At 43.3% G+C, this 23,425-nt stretch overlaps 1 protein-coding gene and 1 pseudogene across 1 annotated transcript in view; both read left to right on the top strand.

The window, feature by feature from the left end:
• Window positions 1-23,425, top strand: part of ZMPSTE24 (zinc metallopeptidase STE24) — a 115,137-nt gene that overhangs the window by 13,172 nt on the left and 78,540 nt on the right. The window contains exons 3-4 of the mRNA XM_078642353.1: window positions 1,059-1,145; window positions 14,443-14,559. Coding sequence (XP_078498479.1) covers window positions 1,059-1,145; window positions 14,443-14,559 — 204 coding nt within the window. The remainder of the gene's footprint in view (window positions 1-1,058; window positions 1,146-14,442; window positions 14,560-23,425) is intronic.
• Window positions 18,671-18,964, top strand: LOC144756445 (large ribosomal subunit protein eL36 pseudogene; annotated as a pseudogene).

Below are 23,425 nucleotides of genomic sequence, written 5' to 3'. Positions count from 1 at the left end.
ATAAGAAAGCTTGGGTTAAACCCTTATTTAAACTTCCATCAAGAGTTCCTTCAAATTCTGCCCAGTCCCCAATCTTCCATTACACGCACAAACATTGTGATTTATGCTTTTTACCTGGTTCCATGAACGTTTTGATTCCATTCAACTCATGGCACAAGTCAAGACTAAGCTCAAAAGATCCTGGTGGGTATGCTGCCCGGTCTGCAGAGACTACAAACTCTGTTCCAGTGGAGGCGAACCACCCACCCTATTGTGAGATCCCTACCACACTATCACCCTAACCTACTGCTTGTGCAGCCATTGCATAGAAGTCATATCAGTGTACTGAACAGGCATCAAAGTAAGATTGAAAAGCAAAAAAACTATTAAACGGACATGCAGGGAGTTTAATCCCTGTGGATAAGGCTCATTGTTTGATTCCTGGTATGGGACATCCATTCATCTCAATAGTTAGGGTGGCCATCATTATATACCCTGGTGGCGAAATTGCTGCCATGTTAAGAGATTCCACTGCTGGAAGCCTGTGAAAACCTTGTGGGTTTCCCACCTCTAAATGAGATTGGGGGCTGCCAATGTTTGGCTGGGTGCCCCTGCTTCGAAAATCTAAATGGCCTTGTTAGAAATTCTATCATATGAAGCTAAAACTAGAGGAAAGTTACTGTCTTCCAATAAAACATCATTCTATAATCTGCTTATTCTCCTGTGTAAAGTCCTATCCTAACTCGAAAGTGTTGTAAGACCGCTAAGAAAGCGACAAGTAATGGAACCCAGATTTAGTCTGAGACAAACCACTAACCTGAGCTCCGGCCATCAAGTGTACTATTTACTAGTAGTGACAAAATAGTTTTACTCAACAAAGTGGTGCCTGTTAGACTTAGTTTTTTAGGCTTTCTAGGTTCGTTTTTCCCTGATATTATGGTAGGTACTGTGGGGCTATTGTGAGTAGAGCTATATAAAAGTGCTTAAAGAAATGTGTCGTTGGTTAAGCAATGTTCTTGCAGCATTTTGTTTCTTCTACCTGTGTACCAGTTTTTGCTTTAATGTTTCTTTCATTTCAGCTGATTCTCCTTCTTGGTGGAATTCCATTTCTTTGGAATTTATCAGAGCATTCCATCCAACAAGCTGGCTTTGGAGCTGAATATGAGGTGGGTTTAAAATTACACATTCTTTTTTGTAAATTGTGTCATTTTCTTATTTAACTTTTGTTGGACTTGACCCTTTTTGCAGGGTCATCCCTGAACTTTTTGCCTTCCTCCTGGTATATTTTCTGACTTGTTTTTGGTAGTTTTAGGACTCTGGGCACTTTATCACTGCTGTCCAGTGTAAAGTGCAGGTGCTATCTGTGGTAAAGGTGGTAAGATTTGTCTACACCTGTTTTGCATATTTAATTTACCTATCAGTCCCTTGTAAAGTGGTATCTCAGATACCCAGGGCCAGTAAATTAAATGCTACTGGTGGGCTTGCAGCGCTGCTTCCGCCACTCACCAAAGTAGCCTTTCAAACCTGTCTCAGGCCTCTGCCATTCCAGGGCCTGCGCGCGTAGTTTACTGCTGCTGTGACGTGGCACATAAAGTGTTTGCCACGTCTGTGACCCCCCCTTTTACTACACATCAGTCACCCCTAATGTAAGCTTCAGCTAGCCCTATCGGCAGGGTGCACTGTAGGTAAAAGGTAGGAAATGTGCCTTTACTGTGTGGCACGTCCTGGTAGTGCCAAACAGCCAATTTGGTTTCTCACTACTGTGATTTTGCCCTCTCCTAGGAATGCATTGGGGATTCCCTGATATGTGCTTCAGTGGTAATTCCTGACCTGAGAGGAGTAGAGTGGTCAAGTTTGGTATGTTTGGAATAGTGGTAATAAATGCTACGTAATGGTGCTTGCAGATTTATTATCACTATTTTAGAACTACCACTTTTAGAAGTGGGCATTTCTGTACGCTATGTGTCTTTGTGCCTGCCTGTTGTGTAATGCATGTCTGGCTCTGGAATGACAGGTGCTGGTGAGGTGTGTGGCTCCAGAGGGGCTGGGTGAGTCAGCGCTAGGCTGAATGGGCAGATCTAAATTTGGAGTAGTGGGAGGGGTAGCCCCTGACCCTGAATAGGTTTGTGCCTACCTGGTACAATGCTGGCTCCCCCCAGTGGTGTGTCTGGGACCAGGACCTGCGATGTCGAAGGGAACTGTTGGGCACTGTAAATAACATGTCTGGCTCTGGAGTGACAGGGGCTGGGGAGGTGCAGTGGCTCCAGAGGGGCTGGGTGAGTTGCACCCCTGCCCCTGTGCATTACGCACATTGTTTTTGCTGTATCGGCAGCCGGGAGGGGCCAGGTTGGAGGCCCCGTGTGAGGGGAGACACTGAGCTTGGGAACACTGCAATAAGCTGGCACCTGTGATATCTGAAGAGAACAAGTTTCCTGGGCTGATGTGATTACTGAAGTGTGAGATCTTACGGGTACATTACTGCGAGTGTTTCCTTGGGTGCACTGTGGCTAATTTTGTGAATGAGAAAATGTGCTATGCTCAGTGTCGTCATTTGGGGTATGCCTAATGTGTTGTGTCAAAGTGCAAGACTACCAATGAGTATTGGTTATCCCCAAGTGTAATGTTTATGCTGTGGTGGTAATGTGTTCCTAATAAGGGAGTATGGTGTACTACTGCTGATGGCTGTGAGTAAGGTGCTCTGCTACGCCCCCTTATTTTGTTAATGCCTAAGAGGGGCCTGATGTGCACAAAGTGCTACAGTGATGTGTGCACCTCATGAGTGTTACTGAGAAGCAATGGTAATTTAAGATGTATGCCTAAGATGTGAAGCATAATATGTTTATGCTACATGCAATGTTACCAGTAGCTACTGGTTGTGATTTTCACTACTTGTGTGTCCTAATGATGATGACAGTGGCACTGTAATGTATATAATCCCCTGTAAAGTCATACCTAGTGTCAGGTGGCACAGTGTATATATGTGATTGCTTTCTAATGTGTTTTAGGAGTAATATAAAGACACATTTTTTATATATAACCTTGTGTGGAGTTTCTTTTGCGGCGTGCCTAGTATGTCCCTGCTGTGAGTGTGTTGCGCTTTACACATTCCCTCTGGGATACGCCTGACTGCTCTGCCAAGCTACCAAGGGCGTGAGCAGGGGTTATCTTCGGTGTGTAGCTCCCTTCCCCTGACTAGAGTGGTGGTGTCTGCCTGGCTTAGGCGCTAGCCCTAGCCAACCAGAAATCCCATTTCTAACAACTTTGCTTTAGCATTTCAATATTTTGTAAGTGAACTTGGACATAATATTCCTTCTCTGAGTCTTGGTTAGTTATGCATGTGCAGAGCTTGAAATTTAGTCCAGGTATATTCATTATTTTATGATGGGCTTTTTATGCCACTTTAACTTGAGGACTGGGATGAAGAGCAGATTGAGAAGCAGAGGATAAAATAGAGGACAAATCCTTGTGGATGGAGTAGTCCTAAAGGCTTGTGCCCCACAGATGGTTTAATACTGTGCTCTGGGTAGTTGGTCTTAGGTGTCTAGCAAGCAGGTAGGGAGGAAGTGTAGGAAGGCAATCAGTGAGATAAAGTGGCTGTGGAAGAAGAAGCAGTGTATGTTTGTGCATGTGCAGTGGATTGCAGTGTAACTTGGGAGTGAGAATGCCTCACTTTTTAGGTCTTTCAGGTCTTTCCTGTCCGATGGCACCAGCTGTCTGGTTGCAAGAGACCTTTTGTGGCCTTCCCAAGAACTTACAATGGCTCTTAAGGCCCACCCATGACTTACCATTGGTTGGCTTTATTTTCACTTTAATTTCCTTTTTATTAGATGGCTTTTGTTGTCCTTGTTGTTCCATCATTAGTTTGTCATTCCCTTGTAGAATAGCCTCTTTACCATCCTCTTATTTCTGACATGTGGCCTTTCTCTACTCCCTTTTTAGGTCTCGCCTGGGCCAGCGCCTGTGCTGCTCTTGCAAGACATTTAGTAAGCGGCTTCTTGAAGTGCTACCAAAGCGGCTACCAGCTTGCGGTCACGCGCACAAGCGCGCGCACCACACTCCGCCTCTAACTGCTGCGCGCGCATCCCTCGCGTGCTTTGCTCAGAGCGTGTCATCGCGATCACTTTCGCTTTCATCGCTTTCGCTTTCACGGCCGCGCAGCGTTACTTTTACGGCAGCGCGGCCAATGCTTGTTATCAAAATGTTCTGCTCTACGCCATTTATCGCTGATGATAGAAAATTGCTCTGTTGCCAGGACGCTGCCGCTGAAATATAGGGCAGGAGGTACGCTTCCATCTTGGAGCTTGAAAGCTATTCAAATGAATGTGAAAATGGAGGCAGGTATGCGGGGATAAACAAAAAGGAGGCATTTGCGCTCCCCTATTCAGCACCCACCGTCTTTTTCTTGGCGGGCAGCCCTGCTTGCGGCAGGGCTCTGTCCGGTGTTTGCTGAAAACAGCTTAAAAGTTGCACAATGCGCGTAACACCCCCCCTCCCCCGGGCTCTGCGAGTCCCAGGGATTCGCTTCTCGAGGTCGTGTCCCCTCTCAACCTTTGCCCCCCCCCCCCAACACCACCTTCTTCTCCCTCTATCGACATATCTCCATTGTTTACCATTTTCCCCATCTATCACCTCTCTTACAGCTCTACCTCTCAGTTTCCCTCTTCCCTCTCCTTCTACCTTTTCATTTCCCCTCTCTCTCCCTCTTTCCTACTCTCTCCTCCTCTTTCGTCCCCTCGCCTTCCCTAGCTCCCTCATCTGCTGTGATGTGCAGCGCGTGACGGGTGTGGAGCTCCCTTCGCCAGGCTCTGCAAGGCCTCCAGATGAGAGTACATTACAGGTAATGCCTCGGGGGTGGGGGTTCTGCCTGGATATTGGGGGTACGTAGTCCGGGACCCAGCACCCCACCCCACTTGTCTCTGTAAAGTAAGTGTGTGTTTGAAACTCCCTCTCCGAACAGTCCTTAGCGCCTTCGAGCCGCTGCTCACCGTTCACCACTGTGTAAACCAGGGTGCTGAAAAGTGGCATCTGTGCAGGAGACGCTGCACTAGAGAAGTGTGTCATCGGAGTCCTCTCCATGCATTCACAGCATGCACTCTTTGATACGTATACATTGTCCTATTTCAGATTCACTAACGTGCACGAGAATCCGAAACCTTTCCACATATGAGGTGTAGGTTTGGGGTGAAAGTGCGTGTTTCACGGTTGCAGTTGTAGATAGAAGAGACACTTAATGCATACACACTTACATAGCCACACAAAGTACTAGATTTGCACATTCGTAACAAGTAGCAGACTGAAAAACCAGCACTTGTCATTGCTAGTTGAACACCTGGAGGCAATACTGTCTTTTCGCTTCATACCACATTTCTGGGCTCCTCAGCACTGTCCTTAGCAATTGGCACTGTATTGCCAAATTTAATGGCATGCAATATTTTTGCTTTTTAAGGATAGATGGCGGAGTCTGCCATGCCCTCACTGCATGTTTCAGGGCGAGTGATAAACTCACCGAACCATTATCACGCCAATACCACCAGGCCAATTACTCTGCTGTTATCATGTTGTTTTTAGCTAATACAGAGCTCCATATACCGGCCTACTCCATGATATGCTGCTTAACAGTCCCATCCGAGCCATACCATAAACTATCAAGCAGACAGAAACATCTGCTGATCAGCTATCACTTTCAAACCTGTTATTGGCAGTCTGTAATACCCACAAATCAGCCCAGTAAACTGACCAGGGAATGTTGCAAGATTGCAAAGTGCTGCATTATCCCATCTTAATTGTTTAGAAGTGTGTCTTGCTAAAGAAGCCATTCGTTTATAGAAAGTGGCAATTTATTGACAGTCCAATTAAGGCAGGATTTGTGGGGGTCTGTTAGAAAGTACTAAAACTCTGGGATTATAACCCCATTCCCATGATACTCGTCTTTGGACTGTTGTTACAAATCTGGCGTTAAACACAGTACAGGCACCACAAACACTGTGTCACTGTCAGGTATCCATGATGGAAACAGGCGTGGGATGAAGGCAGCGCACACCTGCAGTCTAATGCCTTCTGCAAAAGCAGCAGCGTGGCGCGTGGTCTTCCCTCCCCGCGCCCCCGCACTGCAGCCCTTGCTGACTCCAGCTCGAGCCGCAGTGGCAGCTCATTGCACGTGCAGGCCGCTCGTGAGCAATCCCACAGTGCACTGCGCCTCACCAGCGTGGACGATCTGTGGGCTTGATTCAGTCCCTGGCAGTTTGTGGATGCTTCTAATCTGATGTGCAATGTGGGGGATGTGGACACGGTAAAACCTTGGCCTTCAACAACCTCAAAGGAGTTCGATAACTCTACTGGTCCAACTGTAACTAGTCGACTGGATCACAGGCCTGTAACCACTTCCAAGGAGCCACCGGAATCCACTGGGAATTTCCGGCCATTTGTGCAAAGGTTTTTAACACTCGCAAATCTTCCGGGGGGTCACAATGTTACTAAACCCATAAAGGATTCAGTCCAGTTTTTCTGAAGCACTGTAGAAATGATTACTAATTGGCAAATGGAAAGGGCGTGTCTGGGATGGCCCTTTTAATTTGCAAATCTGTAACCTATGGATCAATTGTTTCCACCCATACAACCGATTGCAAACCATGGACCACTTATCTACTCCCAGGTTGAGGTAACTGATCCACAAAGGAGAATGGGCCTCCTTTGGACTCTTTCCCCTTTGGGAATCATGGTGGTAGCTCAAGGGGGGAGGGACCCGTGGTCTAGGACATTACCACCTGCTATCACTGAAGTTTTTCAAAATAAAAACCTTCTTTTTAAGCGGCCCCATTTCCTTTGAAAAGTCGGGTTCCTTCTAAAGAAAATATGGTGAAATACTTTCACAGGGATGTTAGTCTTGTGTCCCATGCAGACCACCATACTTGTGAAAGGAGTCAATTGGTGGCAGTCGCAATTTGCGACCTGCCTAAAGAATATTGATTAGGAAGATTATTCTGCACCCCCGTCCATATTTTTTCTTTTATAAACCAATCTATTAGCATGTAGGTTGCTTTGCAAAATAACTCACTTGTTGCAAAAAAGGGGTGTAAAGCTGCACTTTTGGCGGTCAGTACAATAGTACATCTGGGCTTCATTAGAGGTATTTGAATTACATGCTCTTACTGAAGTCTGTGTACCGTTCAAGATTGTTTTTCAGGGTTTCATCACAGGCCAGAGTCTAATTCCACTTGGGGGATGTGCCACCAGTAGGGAACTATAAAATAGAATTGATGTACAGGAGCACAAACTGTACATTTTGAAAAAACAGTGTCAACTCTTTGGAACTCGTTGACTTAATATTCTCCAAAAGTGCTTCAATATGTAATGAATGTCCTTTCAGTCCATTTGTTTATGGAGAAAATGTATGTGAGGTGTGTACTTGGATGGCATTGTGTTAATTTAAAAAAAAAGAATCTTTGGGAAAGAACTTCCCCCAAACCCCTCTAGAACAATTTGAGTTTGCTGTCTTTGCTCCCTCATTCACAGGGCAAGTATTTCCTTCCACTAGTTTAAAACAAGCATTGGCATAGCCAATAGGTCTCGGATTTGGGACCTTATAAGTGTTTAGCCATGCAACAGTTGATGTTATTGCACCAAGAATATTGTGCTGCATAACTAAATACTTATAAGGTCCCAAAAGCGAGATCTATTGGCAATGCCAATGCTTGTTGGTTAAGCACTCCGTGAATGTGTGTTCAACCTCTTTCCCCATTTGCCACTCCTCTCAAATGCTGGTCTCCTCCTTCGCCCTCCTTGTTGCAGTCTCGCACATGTTCCTACGTGCTCTCTGCGTCATGCATTTACAAATAATAAATGCAGAAGAGGCTATGAACACACTTTTCTTTAATCCCAAAGCTACTACTAAACTTGCCTTTGTTGTTGCAAAAGCATATTTGCCTTTTCGTTCCATCCAGCCTCAAAGATTGCTTTCCCAACAATTACAAATCATATAGCAGTGGCTGCAGAGGCATATTTGGTTACTTATAGCCACTATTAAATGTCTATCGTGTTGCAACATGTTTGCTTATTTTTTGTCCCAGCTAGCCTCCGAAAGAGTTCTTCCAACAATTACTAATCCTACATTAATCAGTGACTGTGGATGAATATATTTAGGCCTGGCTTGGCAGTGCGGCTGTTGCTAGACGTTATGTGATGAACCTAAAATAAAGTTTTCAGGAGTACAGCTTTGGACTTTGGCTCCTCCCACGTTTTGGTGGACATGAGTTCATGTTTTGATTCTGAAAATGTGTGCTTACATGAAAAAAGTGCTTCCCCCTCCACACAACTGTGATTTAATTTGTTTATGCAGCTGCCTGATTCGCAGGGCTACACTAATAATCTACATGGATTTTGAGGTGTGGCTTTTCTGCACAGCTGTCACCTGATCTAATGTGATCAACAAAAAGGAGCTTTCAGGGTACTACTAAGAGAAAAGCTTAGGCTCCACCTACATTTTGTTTTATCTGATTACAGGATTTGATTGGCTCCACTGCAAAGAGTACTTGTATTGCACTTTTAGGCTTGTAACAAAACTCCTATTCAGAGCGGCAGATCTGAATTTGGCATGGGGGGAAAGTCGGTGATCATGGCTATAGACCTGATGTATTATTATGAAATGTTACAATAAATAGTATATGTCAAAGTCAATAGGCATTTAAGGGTTGTTTGTTATTAATATATACTAATGCCTCTAGATGGTTATTTTATTGCATGGAATCTCACAATTTACCATAGGGAACATTGGTTTTGATGTTGGTTGGTTACCCCCTGTAACAAAACGTAGATATTGAAGATTTCCTTTCTTGAGAATCCTTAAATGGCCTTTTTAGAAGAGATGGTATTTTGCTTAACCAACTATAGTTTTCTATACCTTTATAATTACATGACTGTCTGTTTAAAAGTTGCTGTGTGGAAAAGCTTATACTTAAACAATAGGTCTGAGCTGGTTATGGTGCCAAAGTACAGGCCTGATTGGTGCACTTGGAAATGTTTCCTTCGATATAGGTCTGCTCTGTTTATTATCAAACATTATGACAAAAGGCGTTTGTCTCGCTTATTTATTGCGTAAATAATTGGTTAACGCACTGTAATCCTTTAATATTTGATTGGTATGACATCGTGTTACAAACTTTAGACATGTGTGTTGTTACATGTAATCTCACAGATTACTGTAGTGTGCAAGGGTTTGTTGTTGGCCACCCACTCTTGACAAACCCCGAGAGGTTTACTATTATGATTCTTGTTAGGCCCTGTTGAGAGAGGCTCTATATTGTTGTGCATATTGTATTTTTTCTACATATTTGTAATTTTAGAACGGTATGCATGATGGTTGCCAAATTATTTGCAATTGAATCGGCATTTGTTTAACGGGTACGGCCAGCAGTAAAAAGTATAGGCCTTATCGGGTCACTGGGAAAACGCGTGCCGGGTTCCATAGGGTTGATCTGTCATTATGAAAAATTGTGAAAAAGCCAGTAGGCCTGACCTACTTTTTGTGAAAAGTATGTGTTAAAGGCAATAGACTTTACACAGTCCTAAAGCCTGTAGGCAGGTGTTGTGTTATACGGTATTCCACAGATTACTATAGTAAACAAGGGTGTTGGTGCTCCACCCGAACAAACCATGAGGATTGAAGATGTGCCCTACTGTAATCCTTGTTGGGCTGTTTTAGGAGAACTAGTATTTTTCTTTCCCAACTGTAATGTTGTAAACCTTGTTAATTCTATGACTGTATTACCTAATGGTTGCATTGTGGGAAAGGTTTGTTCACCACACTAGGCCAGAGTTGGTTATGGAGACAAATCAAAGATAACAGCTATAGGCCTGATTAGTACGAGGGAAATATTATATCAGAGGGTTTGGTCTGTTTATTATAAACAGCTGTAATCAAGTCAGTGGGCCTAGCTTTTTTTGTAAAAAGTATTTGTTGAAGCCAATTGGCCTCTAACAGTGAAATGGTATCCCACTATGTTAAAGGCTGTGGAGAGGTATTGTATTACATGCAATCTCCCAGGTTACCATAGTAGAGAAAGGTTTCTGTTTTGGTCAAACCCTGGGAGTAAAAGATTTTCACCGTGATAATTAGTGTTAGTACCTATTTAGAGGAGTTGTATATTATTTTGCCTATATAACTATACATGTTTGTAATTTTAGAACACTATGCATAATGGCAGAAAAATTATATGTGCTTCAACAGGACTGTGTTGGATATTGTGCTGAAATATTATTTTAAAGGCTGCAAGCCTATTCAGTTCACCAGGAAAATTTACACCAGATTCCTTATGTACGATCTGTTTATAATGCAATGTTATGCGAAGCAAGTAGTCTTTACATACTTATTGTTACAAGCAGATGTTATTGGCAGTAGGCTTTCACGGGTGGATTGTTACTACACTGTGCTAAAGCCTGTGGGCAGGTATTTTGTTACACGGAATATTGCAGATTACCATAGTAGGCAAGGATTTAGATGTTGGTAACCCACCCGAACAAACCATGGCGATACTGCAAATCCTCTATGATAATATCATCACGCTCTGTTATTAGGGATTTTATATTGTTTTCACAGCTGTGATGTTGTACATATGTGTAATTTTATTATGGTGTACCCAATGGCTACCTTGTGGGAAGGCTTAGACAAACACAGTAGGTCTGAGCTGATTATGGTGACAAGCCAGTAATAAAGGTTGTAGGCCTGATTATTTATAATGAAAAGTTGCAATGAAGGCAGTAGGCCTGACATATCAATTGGGAAAAGCATATGCTAAAGTCAGTAGGCATTTGATGTTGGGATTGTTATTGCTGCATAATAAAGCCTATAGATAGGTATTTTATTAAATGGTATCTAACAGATTACCGTGGTAGGGGAAGATTGGCATTGTTCACCCACTCTTAACAAACCCTGAGAGTAAAATTTCACTGTGAGGATTCCGGTTAGGCCCTAATGAGAGGGGTTGTGTCTTGTTTTAGCAACGGTAATTTTGTACATATTTGCAATTGTATAACGGTATGACTGAGGATTACCAGTTTACACACTGTTCAGTTGGCCTCTGCTGGATATAGTGTCAAGCCAATGCTACAGGCCTTATCGGTTCACTGGGAAATGTTGCGGCGCAATCCCTAGGTCTGATCTGTCGATAATGAAAGTGTATGGCAAAGCAAGCAGGTCTTTCTTTTTGTGGAACGCATGTGTTAAAAGCAATTTGGTTTTAAGGGTGTATTGTTATTACACTGTGGTAAAGCCTGCAGATGGGTTCTTTTTTTACACAAAATCTCACAGATTACCATAGGTGAAGGGTTTCGGTGTTGGTGACACTCCCTAACAAACCATTAGGATACAAGATGTGCACTATGGTAAGCCCTAAAAGGCTCTATTACTAGATGTTTTGGATTATTTTGACAGTAATTTTTTACACATTTGTAATTTTATTACATCACCTCCTGGTTTCCTTGTGTGGTGATTAATGACCAACACACTAGGTGTGATTTTGTTACGACGACAAGCCCATGATAAAGTTTGTGTGTGTCAGTGGGCTTTTGAGGGTAGATGTTATTACTCTGTATTAAAGCCTACAGAGGGGTGTTTTGTTACCTGAAATGTTATAGATTACCGTAGAAGGCAAGGGTTTGGTGCTGATAATCCTCTCTGATCATGGGTGTAGAAAATTTGCATTTTCAGAATCCTTGTAAGGCCCTCTTAGGAGAAATAGTATTTGTTTTGCCAAGTGTAATTGTGTATCCTTCTGTAATTTTATGGATGTATGCTTGATAGTTACCTTGTGCGAAAGCTTAAGCTCAATACAGAATGCCTGAGTAGGTGATGGTGACATCCCAAGGATAACAGATAGGTGACTGGTTGGTTCACTGGAAAAAGATGTTTCTCATCCCATAGGTCTGATCTGTTTATTATGAAAAGTTACAATAAAGGCAGTAGGCCTCGTATAAGGATTGTGAGAAGCATATGATAAAGTTGATAAGAATTTAACGATGGATTGTTATTTTACTGTATTAAAGCCTGCAGATGGGTATTTTATTACATGAAATGTTACTTATTACTTTTGTGGGGAAGGATTTAGGAGTAGTAGATTTGCACTTGAATAATTCTTGTTATAATCTCTTCGGAAGTCCTGACCAGTTTAGCTGTCTGCCAGGATCTTGTAATAAAACAAATTCATTAAATAATACATACACCCATGAATATAACCATCCATATAGATACATAGAGGGCCTTTGGGTGAGCTCCCTTCTGCCATTGGTCTATGTGTCATTTACAATCTACCTCCATCCATGACAGCTCACTGCAAAGGTTAATTGTTCAGTCCACATCAGTCACTGGCTCTCTTGTCCTGTGCATAGCAACATTTTCTGAACATATGTGCATATCCACCTACAAATGAGTGCTCTTCTGTGTCAAGGCAGGTTTCTCTGACCTTTAATTTGAAATGTTCTCCATTTATATAGTTCCTCTTTCATTTCCTTTCTTCACCTCTTTTGTGTATTTTTGTTTTTAAATGGATACTACGTCTCTCCCTGCAGTGCTAACTGGTCGTTTGCTTGTCGCACATTTCATCTACAGTACACAGCACCCCACATAGCCACTTCCTCTAAACCATAAAACCATAAAATTATGTTGTCCATAGTGTATCATTGTTTTGCCATTCCAGGATGACCAACACAGTGGCTCTAATTGTGGCAGCCATAGTGGAACTTTGAAACAATGTACCACAGCAAGGGGAAACAGTACCACAGCAAGGCAGACTTCCTAAGCTATGCTTAATTTTGTAACTGTACGCATAAGTCCACAATGTTTAGACGACAGCAGGTTTCTTTTTTCTACGTGTATTCTTTTTCTACTTGTATTCTTTTAATTAATCTTTCATCTGTTAACTTTGTGTATGTTCTGTTGCTGTTCTGTCAAAGAGTGAATGCAAGAATGGGTCAGTGATTTGATGAATAGATGCATGAGCGCAAACATGAGTGCTAGAGCGCATGTATGATGATTTTAGTCTGTTCCTCGTCCAATCGTTGATACAAAATTCACTATCATTTATAAGCCAAACCTACTGGCATTGGCATTGCTTGTTTATCCATGGCGACATTGTAAGTGGTAGATGTACTTTTACCACTACTAATAACCCACTTTCCAAACCTTGTACAGTGAAACTTCAGTCACTTCATTTGCTTGCTGTCCCGCCGCTTCATTAGCTTGGCATCCATAACCAACCACCCTCTGATGCCACTGCTGTTTTGCTCACGTCACTGCCTGCACCTCCCCTCCCCCACAACATTGCTCCAGGCCCCACCACCCCTCCGAGGCCACTGCTGTTCACCCCCGAGCATTGAATTCTTATGTTATTTTACATTTTTATCTTTTATTTATATAGCGCACCTATCCATGCGCTCAGGGGGATATTAAACAATCAGGCTGACACCAGACTCGAACCCGGATCCCCCAGTCAGCAGCTCTCGGCACTGCTCCATATCTTTCCTTGGCCATGTTACTTGGAGCAGTACCATATGTGGCCAAAAGAGGTTTAAAGAGACAACTAGTGACAGCATATGGTAGTGCACCCTCACACCACTGCTTGTTTACTGCTGATGCAAGACCTATTGCATGTAAATGCTTGTAATATTTTATCCATCGATAATGCTGTGTACGTATTCTGCCGGGACAAATGTTTCTTGTCTGCTAGATCAGTTTGCTGTTTTGCGGCACTTGTATGATCTGCACAGATCTGCTGCGATTGGCCACGAGTCAATCTCTTCATGTGGCTTGCTGCAAACTCTGAAGTTCTGCTCTTGGTTCACCAGGTTATTTTGCAAAATTACTTTTTTATTTTCTCAAATTCGTGAAAGTTTTTCATGCAATCCAAACAATTGATTAGTGAATACTTTTTTTTACAACGTTCATCAAAAACGGGTGCTTTCGGCCCGGCACTTGCTTGCACGTAACCCGACATCACACAATTCTGATGCCACAACCTCACCAGCATGATATGGTTGGGTTGAGCAACCTTGGCTTCTTACCCCTCTCTGGTGCGGCTTGCTTCATGGCCTGCTTAAGTGCTTATGGGGTGGTTTATCTATGTGCCCTGCTTTACACTTTGTCCCACTTGAAAGGATGTCTGTACGAAGCCTTGTTCCCTTTAATCCATGCCCCTAATAAAACAACCATGCACAAATTACCTCAGTTTGTCCCTCTTCACAAGCTGCCGGGCTGCTGAAACAGTCCTACACCTATGACTTCTAAAATGATCACGAGAACTGTTCTAGAGATCTTATATTATTGTGATTCCTTTAAGGCCTGTGTTTTTCGTGATCAGGAGGATTTTTAGTTCATAAGCTGCTTGCTGATATAGGAAAGAGCGATGGTGCGTAGAAATTGCTAGTGTTGAAGCCATCTACATAAAATCAATAATTCTATTTTTTTTTAATTTTTAGATCATTCAGTCTTTGATGTTCCTCCTCCTGGCTACATTGTTCAGTGCGGTGACGAGCCTGCCCTGGAGTCTTTATAATACGTTTGTCATAGAAGAGAAGCATGGCTTTAACCAGCAGGTATGTAATAATCCTGTTCCAATTTGTCTCTTATGCTCTAAATGTGCCAATTTTTGATGTAGTGCATGCATAAAAATAAATGTAAAGACGCCTGGTTTGGAAGAAAAAAATGCACACCGCAATTCAATACCTACTGAGGGATTCTTTGGGATCTTAAGGATGTGCAAGTGAGTAGAGGAGCAGCTGGGCTGGGCAAAAGGGATCTTTTAAGGAGGTAGTAGAACACCTCCATACCAGCAGTTCCCAAAGGGCTCAGACGCAACTCAAGAATTGTCATGGTCACTAGTTTCAGTTGTTAACACTCATAGGGCACACACACTGGCCCCTCCTCTTCTAAGAGTGTCCTTATTCCTACACTTCTGAAAGATATGGACATGTGGAAGCTTTAGTGGCTGGAAGAGAGTACAATTCTTTCTCTAGTCTCTCCATTCAGATCAGCATACAATAGCTTCTGCTACTCCATTCATGGCGAAACATGTAGAATGAGTACCATCGTTCATTCCGAACTAATGGGGTATAGAGGATGTTTTCCAATCTCTTTTGGGGTAATAAGTTTAAGTGTAAGAGCACTACAGTCACCTGGAGAAAGAGGAAGATAGGATCACTTTAGAGATGCTCCTATTTATGGAGAAACGTCTCTCCTCCATGGATATCCTTTAGTTTGTATTACTAAATGAAGAACTGAAAATTGTGTACAATAATCAGGGAATTAAAATTCAAGGTTAGAATGAACTTTTCACTAATGTGCTGCCGATTTTTCGAAATGCCTGGCAAAACCACCTCTTAATATTGAACCCTCCGGCATCATTGCTAAAGTATGATGACTTCCACTACTCTCCAGGATTGTCAACATTTTCCTTTTTAACCCACCCACATAGATTAAGTATACATGAAAGATGTGAAGAGCATGCGTCTCGGAAATAGACAGCGATATGTTTAAAGCATTTGGACCGACTGTCTGAGAAGCTTGCAATACATTGAGAGACCACATGAGGAGATTGGGGCAGCTAGTTGCAAGCTGAGGTATTTGGAGCAACTGGAGAGGAAGCGGAGGAGCTTCGGGCTGCTCGACAAAAGGCTTCGGGCTGTTGGACAGAGGGCTAAGTAGCTTTGGGCAACTGGACAGAGGTTTAAGTCATTGGGGCAGCTGGACAGCAGGTTAAATATCTTTGGGCGAATAGACAAAGGGCTGAGTAGCTTAAGGCAGCTGACTAGGTAGGCTAGGGCAGCTGGACACCCTAGGTCACTGGACAGAGTGCTAGGGATGGTATGATGGGTGGACAGAGTGCGGAGACCGGATGATGGGTGGACAGAATGCTGAAAAGCTTATATTGGGTCAACCGAGTAGGACGTGCTTGTTAGGAGATTGTGATGCGGACAGAGTGCTAGGAGTCAGTATCAGGAGCACTGTGAGTAAGGAGGTAGTGGTGGGGTGACTGAAGGAGCCTGTGGCAGTGGGACAGTGCAATGAGCTTGTGGCAGAGGACAGTATAAGGAGCTTGTGGTGGGGGACTAAGTAAGAGGAGCTGGTGACAAAAGGACTAAGTCCAAGGAGCTTGTGATAGCTTTGAGGTATAAGGCACTAGCAAAAGTGTGCCTGAGTGCATCAAGTTTGTAGTGAGGGACAGAGCATGCAAAGCTTTTTAGAAGGGAGGATAGAGTGCAAGACAATTTTGGTAAGCAACCGTGTATGAGGAGGCGGAGTCAAATAGGCAGTTTGTGAGGGTATTTGGGCACGTAGACATTATGTAAGAAGCTTTGGGCATCACTTGGAGGGAGTGTGGGTGGTTTCGGACCTACAGCTGCCTTTAATAAATAGTATGTGAGTGCTTGGAGCACGTGTATACACTGCGCATGGTGCTGCGTACACATGAGCTGATAGTCAAATGTGTTTAGGATATTGCCAGAAAATGGAAAGTGCTTAGGTCAAATGGACCTATTTTAGATGCATGAGGTGAGTGGGCAGACCAAGGAAGCTTAGGGTGGAGAAACAGTAAGTTTCTCAGAGCACAAGTTCAAGCTCTTTTGAGTATATGGACAGAGGTATGAATAACTCCTATTGGCATGGAGGACTCCATTGTCTGTGGAGCCTCTTTCTCCACCTTTCATATTAAAACATGACAAAATGCATTAAAGGGATTTAGCTTACTGCATGCACTAAATGGAAACCATTCTCTTATTGATTCTGCTTCCATTCTCTGTTTAAGATGCAGTTGGCTACAGTTGCCATTAGGAATGACCTACGGTGAGAACCTGCTTCTGGTCACATTTCCTAGATATAAAAGGAACAATTGTGTACCGAAACCGGACAGTTCAAGGTTAGCAATGCTATTTCATTAAAACCGAAAATCCCCGTTTTAACTACCTGGTAGTGTTGAAGCCAACAACTGCCTTAGAAAGTTTTTGTGCTTATTTGTTTAGTCCATAAGCACAGATTTGGTTGATGATCCAGGACATATCTCCAAGTTGCACAGTTCAGACCAGTTTTACCCTACTAACAAACAGTGGAGCATCGCTGTTATTGTCATGGATGAAAGCACCATGCACCTGATGAAGCAAACACCTGTGTCCCCCACCTGTGAGAATTATTAAAGTAATTTTTCTTCAATAACCTTAAATGACATAGATCAAAACTAGCAAGGGAAAATTAGGTACTACTGCTCCGCCAAGACATTCTGCTGCCTCTTCCTCATAGGACAACAAGCATTGGTAAGCCAATAGATCTCGCCTTTGGCTTTGTCAATAGTTTTGACTGAAGAATAAAAAAGAGCCTTTTACGCGGCTGACCATGTCATTTTATAGAGGAGTGCACCACGCATGCCTGCACCGACAACATGGCCTAGGTGCTTATTTTCTGTTTAGTTACCGATATGAGTTGGATCACTAAGTAAAAAGAAAAAAAATGTGCGAACGTGTGGGTGGTGAAAGCAACACAGAGGGCATGCATGAGAGGAGAACAGGCAACGCGTGAAAGAGCAACATGGAGCGGGCAGAATAGAAGCACACAGATGAGCAGGCAAGAGTGGGGAGTACAGGGGTGAGGAGGAGGTGACACAGCAGATGAGAGAGGATGGCTGTGGTGGGGAGGAAAAACAGGCAAGGAAGCAACGTGGAGCAGGCAGAGGAGAAACACACAGGCGAGAAAGCAACAGGGAAGATCTACACAAGGTTGAATGCCACATAGAATGGGTCGTGGAGAAGCACATAGATAACCGAGAGCAATACGGAGAGCAGGGGGGGTTTACACAATAGAGAGTGCTTAAAAAGAAAAAACATGTAACTCTTAGAAAGCAAGCAGTGAAAGCATAGAAGCCAGTCAATCAAAAGTGATGGTAATGATGCAATTCCAAGTGGGAGAGACAAACACGAGATTGCCCAGCTGGTACATGAATAAGGAGCAGGCAAGTGAGAGTGACAGGAAAGCTAACCAATAGTAAGCAACGGTTGGGCTCCAAGCCCCTGAGTGTTCTTGGTAATCCTACAATATGTCTCGTAACAGACCACGCAATGTGCGGTCTAGTAGGCAAGATCTAAAAACCAAGCAGGCGAAGTACAATATACCATCCTATTTGTAGGTAGGCTAAAGAAGACACCTCGCTATCTGCCTAAATAACGGTAGTTGGATGGAGGTGAAACCGACTTCTTCTGAACAGTGCTATCAAGCATTGAGTCTCCTGTGGCAGAAGAAGAGAGGAGCAAAGAAAAGAGACTGACCTCAGGCAAGGGGTCTTTTACCCCTCTCCCATCTCTGCCCAGAGAGCGGCAACAGTGTACAAGACTTCTGGCCCGTGACACCTTCACACGGAACCAATTGGTTAGGCAGTTGGTAGGGTCAGGGAGGGAGAGGCGGAGTCTTTCGAGAGTTTCGTCACTAGGCTGTACCATAATTACAATGCTCCTCATTTGGGGGTTTTGGTTCCATGGACTGTGGATGCGAGGAGAGCTTGTACAGTCTCCCAACTCAAAAAACATCAGATAAGTCTGCTTCATTGATATATACATTGGTTTGTATTACTAAATGTAGAATGAAACACTGCAGAATTTCGATGTGTCTGGTGAAACTGCCTCTTATCATTGCCTTTCGGTTTGTCCGCCATAACGGAGTGCAGCTATGGCGATCTGCTATACTAAGGCAGTTGTCTGTAACAAAGACCACCAAGTTACCAGATATGTGCCTAGGCAGTGCCCAAAGCGCACCAAATTTGTCAGAGATGTGATTCGTGAAGTGTGGGACTTCGCTCCCTATGAGAGGCGTGCCATGGAGTTGCTCAAAGTATCCAACATCAAGCGTGCTCTTAAATTTATCAAGAAAAGGCTTGGTACTCACATTTGTGCCAAGCGAAAGAGGGTAGAGCTTAGCAGCATCCTGTCCGCAATGAGAAGGACTGCTGCCAAGAAGGGTTAGGCTGTACAAAATTCTGAACAAAATTTACCTCTTATCATGGAAGACAATTAAATCAGTGCTCAAGCAGCTGTAATGCACTTAAGAATCCATTTGGGCAACGAACTGGGCAACCATGCAATTGCATGCTGACTAGCCTACACCATAACTCTCAAAACTCAAAGCAAAAAGTGCACTGAAGTCCACCAAAAGGTTGTCTGTAACATCCATCTTTTGTCCTCCCAACTAGGTTGGAAATTGAGACCTTCCGGGGCAATGTGCTTTTTATAAATGCAGTAAGTAGTTGGAGGAGTAAAATAATGCGTACAGTTGTATACATTGGAATATCATAGTGTTGATTAAACAAGTAGAAAAGTTTAGATAGCTAAATAGAAAGGAAAGCCTGCACAGGGCTCCAAGAGAAAATTGTCCAGACATTATCTATCATTAGTCTTCAATCTCAAGTGCCATGCTGCTTCCAGAGTGACCAAAAGCACCTGCTGCAAGGCACCGCAAATTCACCTGTGCACTTGTCAGTGACAAGCTCAACGCTAGGTATAATCCATAACCCAACACTGCCGTGTTCTGTTGTATATCCACAACTGTTTTTGAGCCGTACTTAATTGTCCCTGTCCAAGTCCAGCGTAGCTGACCTTAAGCGGTAAAAGTAGGTCTTTTGCAAGAAGCAGTAGACAACCAATGTTCTTTTGGATATGGTCACACACCCAAAAGCTAGGTAATGAGAAGGGGGGCTTACAAGTCAATCAAATTTGGAAAGAAACAATCAGATCAAGGTGATGTAATAGCATCACCACTGTATTTCAAGAGACATCACCTTTGCACTGGCTCCTGAGATTGCTGTCCCAGCTGCAAGGAACATTGATAGACATCCCCACACACCCCGTTGGTGATTGATGGGATGTCTTGCCGTAGGGAAGTGTAATGGTCAGTCCGCAAAGGAACTGCAGGATGTATTGGTGATCGAGGCTAGTTGTGTTATAAAGTTAAGTTGGATACTAGTAGAATGTTTTCTGTATTGACATATGATATTTGGTGTCTGAACATATAATAGTAAAGGTGTTGTAGTATGGTGGTGGATATTTTGGCATATGATGGTGAGGGTGTGGACATTTGAAATGAGTCCCATGGATATATCATAGTAGGTGTGTTGACGTACACCTAGGTCTTTGTGAAGAGCTATTGCTAGGCAGAGCTTTAGTACTACACCCACCTTGCCAAAGGGTGGGTGTAATTTGTGGACCACTCCATTGCTCAAGGGTGAGGATGGGTGTATTAATTGTTTTTGTTGGACAGCTAATTTGGTGTGTGATGTCAGTTTATAGATGATGATGCGTGTGTTGGTGTACAACAGTAAATGTGTGACTACTGATTTTTAGCTTTTTGGACATACGAATGCTGTGTTGGTTGTGTCTAAACCTGATAAATGTGTTAGCTCATGATGGTGGTTGCATGGTAATATGATGACTATCTGTTGACATATGGTGTTGGTTGTGTGGATGTGTTGGTGTATGGTGGAGAAGTGTGGCTCACTAGTTAGAGGAGGCAGACCCTGATGCAGAGGTCAGACCCGGGACCAGGGTTCAATTCCCGACGCGGCAGGGTCTTGAGCTCAAAATATCCACGGACTCGATAATTCTCGCCTCAGTGCCTACTCCAATCATGGGTTCACACTCTGCAACTCTGGGCAATAGCTTGCTTAATCTCCACTACGGCCCCACTGCGATGGGATGCCTGTTTTTCACCTTGGGGATGCCCAGTAGGGGTGATCTCGCAGGGAAAGCCAGGACGGGTTCCCAAAGCAAGCGCTAAGAGACCTGTCGGTGATTTGGCGCTATATAAATCGAAATTAACATAACATAACATATGATGTTGGTTGTGTTAATATATTAGGTTGGTTGTAAGAATGTATGATGTTGAAATACGATGGTGGTATGTCGTCATGATGGTGGTTGTGGTTTTGGCGTCCTGTTTATAATAAAGGTGGTAGCGGAGCTGGTTGTGTTATTAATGATGGTTGCAATAATCGCAATGGTGTCGGTAAAGGTAATAATATGGTAATAGTGGGATTGGTAATGGTAGTGATTTGGTATGGTCTGAGTGTTTATATAGCATTTGCTACCCCTGATGTGGCGCTGAAGCATTTGTTGACGAGCATGCTACATCATGGAGGCCAAATTTTGGTTATTTAGTCATGCATAATGATTGCAGTATGTCAAGCTATATTCATTCCCTGTCCTGCATTGTGCAATGTTAACTTCATGCCCTTCTATTATACACTTCCTTATATGGAATTTAACATTGTGTGTTTTGAGTTATATGGGATGCTTTGTACCATAGGAACTTTTGCTGTGTGTTATATTTGCATTTACGTCGGGCGTTATACCCAAAATGAGATTCTGAAGCAGTTTGTGGACAGGTAGCACGTGGAATACTTACCAAATTAGAGATATTGGCATGCAAATTAAGTTACAGTTTGTCATTCTGTTTATCACCTTGTTATCAGACAGTTTGTGCGTAGTTTGCCATGCAATCTGTTAATCTGTTATGTAAAGTGATTACAAACTGTCATGTGGTCTGTCATACCATGTGTCCATAAGAGGTACTGGTACTGGTGGTGGTGATGCAGGTGGAGGTCATTGCAGATGTTAATGACAGCTGGTGGTGTTGGTATTGATAGTGTTAATGGTACTGGTTGCCATAAACACGTACGTTCACCTTGTCTACCAACCTGCTATGCTAAACTAAATTTTAACTTCCTCCCACAGCATACATTCTTCAAATTTGAAAAAACCCTCTCATACAGTATCACAGTGCATAATATACAGCATCATTATTTCCATCATGCAGCAACATGCCCACCATTTACAACCACACAACCAACATCATTGTCCACCACCCCACCATAATATGCCAACACATTTGCCTTCATACGTTCACCCACCTATAAAAATATACCAATACATACAGCACTATATAGCAAATCACACATCATATGACCTCATGCATAAACGTGTTATCGTACACACCCATCATTAAACAACCAGACACCTATATTTTACACCCATTCACACCTGCAATTATCAAGAAACACATCACAATACTCCAACATAGTCATCATTTCCCAATGCTGTGCAGTGTGAGCAAATGAAGTTAGCACTTTAACCTTGAATTTCATAACTTAACTTCTGATGGATACTTCTAACCACAGATTCCTAACCTTTTGAATATCCAATGCATCAGACTAGATCGGAAGCTTTCAGAGCAATGCGGCTCACCTTGACTTCATACCACCCTGGAAGTGACAGACCGGCGCCACATATAAGAGCCACCCCTGTGCGCTGACGTCTGTTCCTTTCTTACTGTGCCCTGAACACTGATCGGGAGCTCCGCTTGCTCTTTTTGTCAGATTGTGGGTGATTTTTTTTTTTCTCCAAACAATGTCCCGAACTAAAACTGTAGGATTCAAACCGTGTCATGATTGTTAGAAACATATCTCTGTGACAGGCCTGCACTAAGTGGATCCTTGGTGTTTAGGCTCAGAACACAACTCCAAGTAGTGTGAAGGATGCAAACCTCCTGAACTAAACATGATCCGAGACACTGAAGTGAAGCTGTATGTTATTGAGATTCTGGAAAAAAACATTCAAGTCCTGCTTTTGTAATCAAGGGCACAAATCTATTTGTCACCTGAGGCGGTTCCCAAAATAGGTCCTCTTTGTGGTTAAAGTTATCTGATCAGTCGAAGTCTAAATTGAAGAGGGAAATACAAGAAAGTGAAGTGGGACTTGTCCTCATCCCACCACTCTCTATCACCAAGGAAGATGTGAAGCATACAGTTGCCACCCTATCTTGCTCCCAGATACTGATTGAGGAGTAAATTCCACAATTGGTCCTGATGCACCGGAGTTCGCTGGGTCATCGTCGACACCGTAGCAGATTGAGGCCTTCCCCATTTTTGGTCCACTTTTGAACCTCACACCTTTGTGTCTCAAGGTTTAGCTGGGGCACCCAGTCAGGTTACCACCAACAGATCTGTCCTTTGCACCATCTGTACCTCTCGAACCGTCTCCAGTTCTGCGAGTAATCTTGTGCCAACTTCCACTGTGGCTCCACTGCCTGCACTGGTTCCTTAGGCAGTCCCAATGCCACCAGCACAAGAGGGAGACCCTTTAGTATTGTCTAGGTCTGAGCTGAACTCATCTCAGCCCCCACCTATGTCATGTTCCGTCTTCATTCTGGCACACCTGGTTTCAGTTCAGTCAGATTCTGACAGAACACAGTCTCTATCATGGAGCCACACTTATTTACTCCACTAACCTTTCTTTTCTCACTCTGTTTAGAGTTTGCCACCACTAGGAAATGACAGCCGAAATGATGAGGATGATTCTCCTGCATATTAGTATGAGGGCAGTTTGTATTTGGAATTAGAATGCCCCAGTGTGCTTGATAGTTCCTCTGACACTG

Source organism: Lissotriton helveticus, chromosome 5_1, assembly GCF_964261635.1.
Source record: "Lissotriton helveticus chromosome 5_1, aLisHel1.1, whole genome shotgun sequence".
Lineage (NCBI taxonomy): Eukaryota > Metazoa > Chordata > Amphibia > Caudata > Salamandridae > Lissotriton > Lissotriton helveticus.
This window is presented reverse-complemented; position numbering and strand designations above follow the sequence as displayed.